At 46.2% G+C, this 10,013-nt stretch overlaps 1 protein-coding gene across 2 annotated transcripts; it reads right to left on the bottom strand.

Annotated features, from left to right (window-relative positions):
• Window positions 1–24: 24 nt before the first annotated feature.
• LOC108112557 (activated Cdc42 kinase-like) lies at window positions 25–9,873 on the bottom strand. Of its 2 annotated transcripts, XM_017222503.2 has the most exons (9): window positions 9,797–9,873; window positions 8,618–8,687; window positions 8,135–8,534; window positions 7,034–8,078; window positions 6,932–6,969; window positions 6,128–6,867; window positions 5,845–6,067; window positions 572–1,891; window positions 25–510 (listed from the first exon to the last, which is right to left on the bottom strand). In XM_017222503.2, the coding sequence occupies exons 1-9, from the start codon at window positions 9,798–9,800 to the stop codon at window positions 319–321; spliced, it is 4,032 nt and encodes a 1,343-aa protein (XP_017077992.1). In that variant the 5' UTR covers window positions 9,801–9,873; the 3' UTR covers window positions 25–318. The 2 variants fall into 2 exon arrangements, with proteins under 2 accessions (XP_017077992.1, XP_017077991.1); XM_017222502.1 differs by lacking the exons at window positions 25–510; window positions 572–1,891 and adding an exon at window positions 1,918–5,636.
• Window positions 9,874–10,013: the final 140 nt, after the last annotated feature.

The following is a 10,013-nucleotide window of genomic DNA, read 5'->3' as shown; positions in this document are numbered from 1 at the left end:
CAAAATATGTATCCATATTAAAGGTTGTGTATAAAATGTTTATAATTTATTTGAAAAACTCTATGAAGATGTATAAATGTGTGTATTTGCTGATAACTTACATGCAGATCAAGCATGCGTGAATAAGTACATGCTGAGATTCTATCGATCCGAATGAAGGAAGCCAATGGCGAGCAGTGATTACGTTAGTTTCGAGTAACTTAAATCTAACCAATTCTTAGCATACGGTTTAGAAACAATAGTTATGAGGTTAAGGCAACGGCGGTCGTTTAGAACAGATCAGGACGATCGAAGTATATGTGGGTCTTAGAGGACTATTTAAAGTTTAAGGCCATTCAGTTTGTGGGCCGTTGTGTGAAGATCCCATTCGTGTTGCTGAAGCGCCTCGAAGGAGGCCTCCAGGCTGAGATTGGCCTCGCTGACCAGGTTCTGCAGCTTGATGAGCTTGATAGATTTATGAACATCCCAGTTGATAAACTCCAATGCTCCCAAGCAGCGATTTGGCGTGCTCTGTGAAATAAGAGATCTATGAAAATCCTAATAATATAACAAATAAGTAGATTAAACTTACATCTTTGCCAAGCACTTTCACCATAATCCGTACTTCATCCGAGTCCACTCCCCTTTCGCAACCCTTAGGCTTCTTGTCGGAAAACTCCAGTAGATCTTCGCAGCTCACTGAATTCGAATCCGCCAATCGAGCCGCAGTGGCTGCAAAGTACTCGGCTTCCGTTTGAGGCTTACCAGAAGTTTTTCCTGTTTGATTGATGCTCGAACCAGTTTCAGCCAAGGAATTTCGATTCATGGCCATGTTGACGGAGGCTCGAACTTTCTTGAACAGTGCATTTCCAGCTAGCTCATTATCCGCACTGGAGAAACGACGACTCACTTCCGGGGCAGCCTCTGTAGGAGGCTGTGTATCCGGCTGGCTTGCCTCCGACTCCAAAGCACTGCAACTGCTGCCTGGAGTGGCCGTCTTTCTGCTGCTCTCGATGTCCAGGTTGCGCAATTCGTCATCGTTTACATACAGCCCAGAGATCTGGGTGGCCTCGAACTCCGCATCCTTACCCTTGTTGTAGTGCTCCTTCTGAATGGAAAAGTTGTAGAAGCCATCGGTTACGTCAGGAGATTGCAGGATGCCGTCCTTACTGGAGTCCGCCTCTAAGATGGACTCAAACTGTAGCGAAGCGGTGTCGGTGAGGCCAGCAGCATCCGCAGGTGCCAACTTATCCAGATTCTGGTAGGTGTGCGAGGACTCGCTTCCCACCGCTGGCATATTCTCATACTCCCTCTCCGAAGGACGCGATGGTCGTCGCATACTGTTTGGCCGAACAGCAGCAACTACTTCAATGGCTCTACCTGGCTGCTGTTGGGTAGAGGAGGAGATCTCCGGAGTTTTTCCCGCCTCGTCCCCAAAGTCCGTAAGCTTGCTAAGAGTACGCTGCAGTCCGTTGGCCGGAATAATCAATGGATATTTGCGCACATGTCGCTTGGTGCTGGTCTTGACCTGCTTCTTGCCCTCACGCGGTGGAAGTGGAATTGGATTCGATGACTCTGGCGGCGGCAACTGTTCCGACTGCTGCTGTGCCTCGGGAAACTTGTAACTGCCGTGGGTCATGTAGCTGGGACTTTCGCAAGCCTCCAACGAATTGGAGTTCTCGTCATTGTGACGACTTAGGCCAGCTGCCAGTTCCGCCTTGCGGACTCGCTGGGTAGCTCCTCGAGTGGGTAACGTCATTGGGCGTTGCGACTGGTGAAGACTTTGCAGATCGAACTCATCGGTGTCCAGGTGGCGGAGCAAAGTGGCCGCAGGACTGGGTCCAATGTCCAGCAGGGCCTTGCGCTCGATTAGACTATTGTAGGCCTCCAGTCCTTCCTTGCCAATCAGCGACTGTCAAAGGGCGGGGTAGGAATAAAATGAATGCAAATGAAATTGTACAAAATTATAATTTTGGGATAAAAGAAAAATAACTAAAGTAGAGCTAAAAGCCAACACCAGAAATGCAATTCAGAATTAGTTTTTCTTTATTGAATCCCTTTAAATATGCACAACATTTTCTTTTTTTGATTACCAATTAACTTGTTTGGTTCTTAGAATTCAAACTCTTCACTTGTTTTTGTTTTCAAATAGTTGTTGCTTAGTTGAATGTAGTTTAGGTTTTAGTTTTTAGTTTTTAGTTTTTGGGGTTTTCTTGTATAATACTCGAGTAAATTTTGGTTTTCATTTAGTTTAATGTTCTCTGGGTTGAAACGCTTCAAACGCATAGTTTAGAATATCATTACAGCGCATTCGCCTTTATACTTGTATACATATAATTAGGTTGATTTAGATTTAAGTAGGTGTATATATAATCTGTATATCATATTTTTTCAATTTAAGTTTATCCATAAATGCATAGAATGCGAAAATCTTTTAGTAAGTATAATCCATATATATATATTCTTAGTGAGGTTATCAAAAATGTTTCGACACTTTGCAGCCGTCGGCAATTCAATTAAAGTTAAATTTTAGTTTTGCTTTTGGTTAGTGGGTCAATGTGCTTGACACTTCCAAATCTCCAATCTTATAGATACTTTAGGGTTATCGACACTCTAGTTAAAGTGAGCTTAAATGCTTCTCTTGGTTTCGGTATCGTTTTTTAACATTTGTTGCTTTTTGGTTTTTGGTTTTGGTTTTGGTTTCGCTTTAGCTTTGGTTTCATAAAAAATGCAAGCGTCAGGATATGGCACATAATCCGTACGGGATTCTTGCCCCGACGAATGTCTTTTGATGTGGACAAGTTCTGAGGATTGTCAACAGTTTTGTGTGGGTGACTGTCTTCTGGCTGTTTTCCTTTGTCTCTGTGTGAGTGTGTGTGTGTTTGACTTATAATTACCGCTCACTGGTAATAGGTAATACCCTGTCTAGTTGGAGTCCCCTCAATAAGTGTGAGTGTTTGTGTTTGTCGTGTGCCTTGAAATACTGTTTCCGACAACCAAGCTCTTGTTGGGTTTTATTTTCTAAAAAAATTACTTGAACATTTTCTATTCCATTTGGAAGCCATTATCTTTGTTATATATGTTTGTTTGTTGTAGTGAAAATTTGAAGAAACGTTTTGTATTTTGACTTTAGGCTACTGAATTAGAGTACTTTTCTGTTTGAGATATGAAGAGAAAATTTCAGAGGCATTACCAGTTTCTAGTTGGATTAAATAGGGGGTTAAAGTTAGATATTGAACTCTGAAAGAGTAATTTTGATACCCACTATATTTGGCCATATTAATCAAACTAGAAAAGGGTAAGCCGCTAGTAATGATTCAATAAAGTAGAGTTTAGCTGATGACGATGAACTATGTGGCGGATGATAGAATGAGTTGGAAGGTGTGCAGCTGATCTGCACATCATTATTATCTGTTCTGAGAGGTCTTCGGTGTTTTCCTATAAGGCACACTCTCATCTCGCTTCAAAAAATTCAAATCCAAAAAATATATGTTAATCTATTCGCTGTAAATACTTCTACAATTTACTCTTCGACGCCAACACTCTACACGCTGCTCCCTACCAATTCTCACACACAGACAGTAGCACAAACACAACACCGCCAAGCTTGAAGCATCCATCCGTGACCAAGGCTTTTCGGATCCAATTCGTATCTTTCCCATGTTTTGTCTCTAATCAGACATCACGTTGCCGAACAGTAAATTGAGAACGTATTTCAGCATTTTCCTTAGTTATGGAGCCGGACTGGGCGGAATTCGCGGCGCAACGAACTCGCGCTGGAACTGATACTCATCCCCACTCTCGGTGCTGGACGAGGAGGAGCTATCACTGGATCTCCTGCCTGCAACTGCTCCAACACCTGCTGCACTAATAATCGTTGCCGTGGTCAACTGTTGCTGTTGCTGCTGTTGCATTTGTCGCCAATGCATCTCATGCTGCTTTACCGCCGATGCGTGAATCTTCTCTGGCCAGTGGAATTCAGTGGGTCGCTGAGGCTTCGTCTGCTTGTTAGTTGGAGCCAGCAGAGAGCCCGCTGAAAGCTGACGCTGTTTTAGTTCTTCCGGTGAACTTCCCACAAAATTGGTTGAGGTGGGACTCTTTCCCGTGAGACGACTAATATCGAACTCGTGCAGTGCAGCGCCACCGCTCATTGGTCGCTGTATGGGAGCACCAGCTCCTGTCCTGTACGTGGCCTGCACAGCCGACGAGGCTGCCGAAGAAGATCCTGACCCGGATCCGGGCAACTCAGTTCCGTTCAAAATATAATTGGGTTTTTGACTCGAACTCAAATAGCTCGCATGGGCCATGTTGTAGTTGTTGCCCGGACCACGTCCTCCGAAATCGTAAATGCGCTCGTCGTATTGGAACTGCTCGTAGCCAGCTCCCATCATGCCAGCTCCACCTCTATGGAAGCTACGACGTTGACCTCCGATATTGTAGTGTGGTGCTGATTTTATGCTCGAATTGGAACCATAAATTTGGCGAGGGGAAATAATGGCCTCACGTTCGTCGTGGCAAGCGGACTGAACCTGACGATTCATTCCCGCTCGACGTCGCCGTCCCAACGAAGAATTCGAGCTTGCCGCCACTCTAGCACGGATGTCGCACTCGGAACGGGCAAGGCTGGGCTTGACAGGCTCTTCGCCGCTGGAGGAACTGGAATCCAAAGTCATGGGATTGTAGCTCAACCGCCTTAGGGTGCGAGCTCTGATGGAACGGGGCTTATACGATGCAGAACGACGTGGCAAAGGCGGCTGATGTTCCAGTCTCACTTGTCGCTGCATTACACCCCTTTCTCGCTGCGGTGGTTCTGAGAGAACTGGCGAAATGGGATGAAAGCTCTCGTTAAAGGATGTCGAACGTTGACGGTAACCCTTTGATCCCATGTAAACGGAGGCACTGCTAGCATTGAGACCCGCTCCAGACTTAATGGGTGAGGCGCTGGCCAGCATTTGCTTGGTGGCTCCGTTTCCAAAACGCTCATAGCCGAGCTCATCCTTGAGACTGGCATATCCTCCTGCCATAATGACTGGAGGTGCGCTGAATAGTGCCTCTCCCTTGAGTGGAAAGTGGAAGCTTTCCTGTGGACTGTAGCTGGACTTTTGGCTACTACGGCGCGACAGAGAGATGTTGGTGTCCCTCGAGGCGAATCCCGTGTCTGGAGTGCTCGAGCGCTTGTCCTCCATGGGCTTGGGATCCACCGGAGCAGCGGCACTTAGTTGCGCCTGGTTGTGCATGTACTGCAGGTGCTTGTCCAGGTGACTGGTGGCCGCATTAAAATCGAACATGGTTTGCACGCCGTTACTGTAGCTGTAGACCGCCGACTTTAGGCTGCCCGTGGCACTACTGATGCCATCATCCAAACTGGCCAGATGCGGCAACTGGTCATTGAGGATCGTATCGTTGGAGTCACTTTTGTCCAACTCTGTGTAAGTGTGCATAAAATCCAGATTGAGCGCTTTCAGTGTATTTTCAATGTCCATGATGTTGTCGTCGATGCTTTTTGGCTGCTGATCTTCCGCACGCTCACGTTCCAGATTCAAAGGCCGGCTAAGAATCTCTCGCGACTTTTGGAATAGGAAATCAGAGCTCTCCTTGTCGAATATGGGCACACGCAGGTCGGTGCTGTTCTTGATCTCGCTCAGCGATCGGAAACGCTGCTCGGTTCAATGAAGGAGCAAAACGAGAAAACAACCAAAACAAAATGCCAAACGCAAAAGGGGAAATGAAAGGACAACGATGTTGGTGAAGGAGAAAGAGCAAATTGAAGACAAAACTCGAGGATTAGAATCTAGTTGAGAACCAGGGATCGATGACGTAGCGCTACTGGAAAACTTATCTAATGTAACGCCTTAATGAGCTTACCTGAATATCTGGAATGCTCTGCAGTTCCTCGGTGAAGTTTTTCTTCTTGGAAAAAGGCGATGCATTGCCATGGGTGGGAGTGTGGGCAGAACTGCTGGCTCCTCCTAGTCCGCCAGCCTTGTCACTACCACCATTATTACTTAAATGCGGAAACCTGAAGCTGAACTTGCGCTTAGGACTGTGCATGGCGGGGGTCTGATCAGAAACAAGATCAATCATTGACCTAAAAGGGAAAACGATTAGGATTAGAAAATATATTTCATATTCAAAAATCTCATCTTACCTAGCACTGATCTCGTTGGCTATCTCAATGGCATGGTTGAGAATCTTTTCATCCTTTACAGAAATAGGTTTCACAGTGCCCGACGATTTCTTTTTCGACAGCGTGGGAAGCAGCCCATGTCCATGCTTGTTCCCATTAGTGTCGCCACTCTTTTGGCCCAATTTAACAGACAATTCCGCAAATTCGTTTTTGCTGTTCACATGATCAAATCCAGGTGACTTGGGGTGGCTGCCGGAAGCTCCGCTAATCGATCCAAACATCGAGTTAATCTCATCCAGCAGCGATGGCCCAAAGTCCAGCTTGTCGGCCGCCATCTCATCATCTGATATCTCGTGATATTCATGAGGATCATCAACAATACTTCGTGAGCTGGGACGCCAGCCCGCCTCCCCCGAATGTATGCTCTTGCCATCCACACCGTAGTTGTTATTCTGCAAGCCAAACTCCAGCTCATCATCCCCTCTGTTAAGGAAAAACGGATTGGTCGATCCACTGGCAAAGTCAAATGAGCTTTGACCATTCGTGGCTATCAGCTTGGGTGTATGTTCGGCGGATGGAATGAATGTGGGATTCATAGAGGTTCCCATGGCACCTCCGGTGCTGGCACCCTCTGGGAAATAACCACTGGCAGTTTGCAGCGAGTCCGGGCTCGTGGGCGTCGGTGGCAGGAGGAGTGGAGTTTGCTCAATATCCTCCGATGGTTTGTAGGGAGTCACTATTTGCTTGGGCACGTGATTATACTAAAATAAACAAAGAACATATGTTAGTATTCCAAGAAAAGAACATCTGTATCAATATACTTACATTCTGTGAACTTCCTAGGAAGGCAATATCGCCAAAGGCTATACATTTAACAAAAATTAATGTTTAGTAATTCAGAACGTGATTAGATGCATCTAAACTTACCAGCTCCATCAATGCCCACATGTCCGGTGTGCTTGAAGTCATTTTGTGGCTTTGAAATCATTTCTGTGCGCAGTTTGCGCTTACTGATCCTGTGGTCGCTCACTCGACTAAAGGAGTCTCGACTGGAGCTGGGCAGACCTTCGAGGAAGGCTACAGTGTTGGAGGGGTTGAAGTAGCCAGTCTTGCCAGTGCTGAGTACTCCTTTCCAAAATGGCGAGCCCGTATTGCGATCAAGAACGCTTATAATATCGCCCTGGCGATAAAGTAGGTGGTCCTTCTTGGGCTCTGTGCAGTTCACCACAGCTTTAAGCTGCTCTGGCTTCATATCAGGCAGTTGGTCATAGATCTCACCGAAGCGCGGCCTTTTTGCAGCATCGTCCTGCCAGCACTTCATCATAAGTGTATAATACTCACTGGGGCAGCAATCGGGCTGTTCCAGTCTCTGGTAGTTGGGTGCATCGATGGCCTCAAGGATCTGTAGACCGGTTAGCGCAGCCCAGGGCTGGAATCCGTATGAGAACATTTCCCAGAGGCAGACTCCAAAGGCCCACACATCCGATGCGTTGGTGAAGCGCAAATAGTTGATACATTCGGGAGCACACCAAGCTATCGGCAGCTTTAAATTTACATTAAAGTTGGTCTTGTAGTAGTCCTTTCCTACGCCCAAGGCTCGCGACAGTCCAAAGTCGGAGATCTTCACCTTGTCCTTGCTGAACACAAGGATATTACGTGCCGCCAGGTCTCTGTGAATGAGGCGCTTCTGTTCCAGGTAGCGCATTCCATTACAGATCTGCAGGGCAAACTCACAGAGAGTGGGGATGGTGAGGAAACTGACGCGCAGCCCGGAATCTTTGAGGCACTCCAGCAGCGATCGCAGATGCGCTAGCTCAGTGACCAGCATGAGCGAATCTGTGGCCAGGACAACTCCGTACAGTCGCACGATGTTCTCGTGCTCAATGGAATGCATGATGGCCGCCTCCTTGAGAAATTCCATGGGATTGGACTGCATGCGCTCCCGGCACAAGCATTTGATGGCCACTTGAATCTGTAAAAGAAAGGTTTTAACCATTTTGGAGCTGATACTAGCTTATTCCAACTCACCCTCTCGCTACCATTGGACCAGACGCCCTGTTGAACTATACCAAACTCGCCGGTGCCCAACTGCTTGTTTACACTAATGGAGTCCGCCGGAATGATGTGTTTGTTGTTAGGCGCCTTCCCCGGCGAACTGGCTCCATTTTTGGCGGCCAGTGAGGAGCTGGGAGACGTGCCATTGCCATCGAGCGGCACTTGACCCACACCGCCTGGTGGCTCCTCCCGCTTCACCATCGTACCAGGCGCCTGCAGCAGACGCTTGATCTTGCTGAGGTAGCTGTGGGGGAAGTGCTTCTCGTAGAACTTTCGCAGCCTCCGGATTTCCGGGCGCGAGAGCCCAATAAAACGCAAATCCTCGTCCGCCGCATACTTGAACTGGGCCGCGTTCGTTATTTTCAATTCGTTTCTGCGGGGGAGTAGAACGTATAGTGAGGTTTAGTTCGGATGAGGTTGGAAAGGGGAAGTGCTTCCGCTTTTTGGGTCACTCACTTGACGGCATTGTAGTACTGCTGCAGTTCGGACTCAGTGAGGAATTCGTATAAATCAATTTGTGGATACTCTGGAAACGAAGAATGTACAAAAATAAACACATTAAGATCTTGGGTATATATTATATAGATACTATATAAACGACCGCACAAGACCAAATCTCGGGGGCCCTTATCTTTGATGTGAAGAGCGAATGAGGGGAATACCCTAGGCAATAAATATCTTCTTTAACGATCGATCCGCCAACGCAGATGTTTTTTTCTTTTCTTTAATATGATAAAATAAAACACACACATCTCCTGAATACCCAAAAGTTCCGCTCCCCCAACCCCCAAAAACACCTCACGCACACAGATGAACGCAGGAGTACGTGAGCACATTGACACAGAATTCCGATTGCCTTGTTTTATACCCATTACTCGGAGATTTAAATGGATTTGCTTGTTATTGCCGAGATTTTTAACAGGTAATAGATCAGGTAGATCATACAAGACGGTGTCTGAGAAGTCCCTTTTAAAAAATTCCAACCAGAAACCATTAGTTAGAAGATACATTTAGGCAAATAGGCAATGGGCTGCATTTGAAGATGAAAATTTTTTCTTAAAACACCTGTGAAAAAGGGTATTTTGTAGTCGGATCACTTTAATTTACTCTTCTTTCTTGATGTCGCTGCACCCGCATTTGTCATCCGCCTGCAAGGGGCCATTGTTTGTCCTCTCCGGAGTTGACACAATGAATGGGTGAAGGCGAGTGGGGGAGAAAGAGGAACGAGAATAAGAGGATGCGGGGTGGAAATTGAGCAACAAATGCATGTACACAGATTGCGGAGCGCTGATAATGTCCCAGGGATTATATTTGCTTCAACTGACTCATAGAACTTGGTATCGGAGACCGTTGTGGTTTCCGGCTCCGCCCCATTTCTTCACATCCCGGCAGCACTTTCCCGCAGGACTTCACTTGTCCTTGAATATGCAAAATAAAATCGATCGGCCAATACATACACGCACACACACACAACACACACGCAAGCGGAAGCCTAATCGCTACTACGTAGCAGGAAAAAGACATTTTAAAGCCGTTTTCCATACACTTTTCACCAGCCACCAATTAGTTCGTTTTGTTAGCCGCACAATTAGGCAATTTTTCAACTTTTAATTGCTCTTTTTCTGTCAAACTTACCCATTTTACACTCGCGTGTGCGTCTGCATTGTTTTTTGTTTTTTTGCTGCAATTAGTATGACCGTCGAGCGGAGTCGGCTCAATTACCACTACTCAGTGTTGGAAAATGCCATAGTTACCGTTGTAGCGTATTTGTTAAATTTAAATTTTCCGTTACTTTTAAAAGTTTTATTTTCTTTTTAATGGAATTATTAGTTTTATTAATATTTCATAACTA

This window comes from Drosophila eugracilis, unplaced genomic scaffold (assembly GCF_018153835.1).
Source record: "Drosophila eugracilis isolate 14026-0451.02 unplaced genomic scaffold, ASM1815383v1 contig_90, whole genome shotgun sequence".
NCBI classification, from domain to species: Eukaryota; Metazoa; Arthropoda; class Insecta; order Diptera; family Drosophilidae; genus Drosophila; species Drosophila eugracilis.
This window is presented reverse-complemented; position numbering and strand designations above follow the sequence as displayed.

Coding starts and splice junctions, on each gene's coding strand:
- LOC108112557 (XM_017222502.1), bottom strand. Junction 8,535..8,617: donor CAGTACTACAATGCCGTCAA/GTGAGTGACCCA, acceptor ACTCCCCCGCAG/AAACGAATTGAAAATAACGA. Junction 6,970..7,033: donor TGTGGGCATTGATGGAGCTG/GTAAGTTTAGAT, acceptor TTAAATGTATAG/CCTTTGGCGATATTGCCTTC.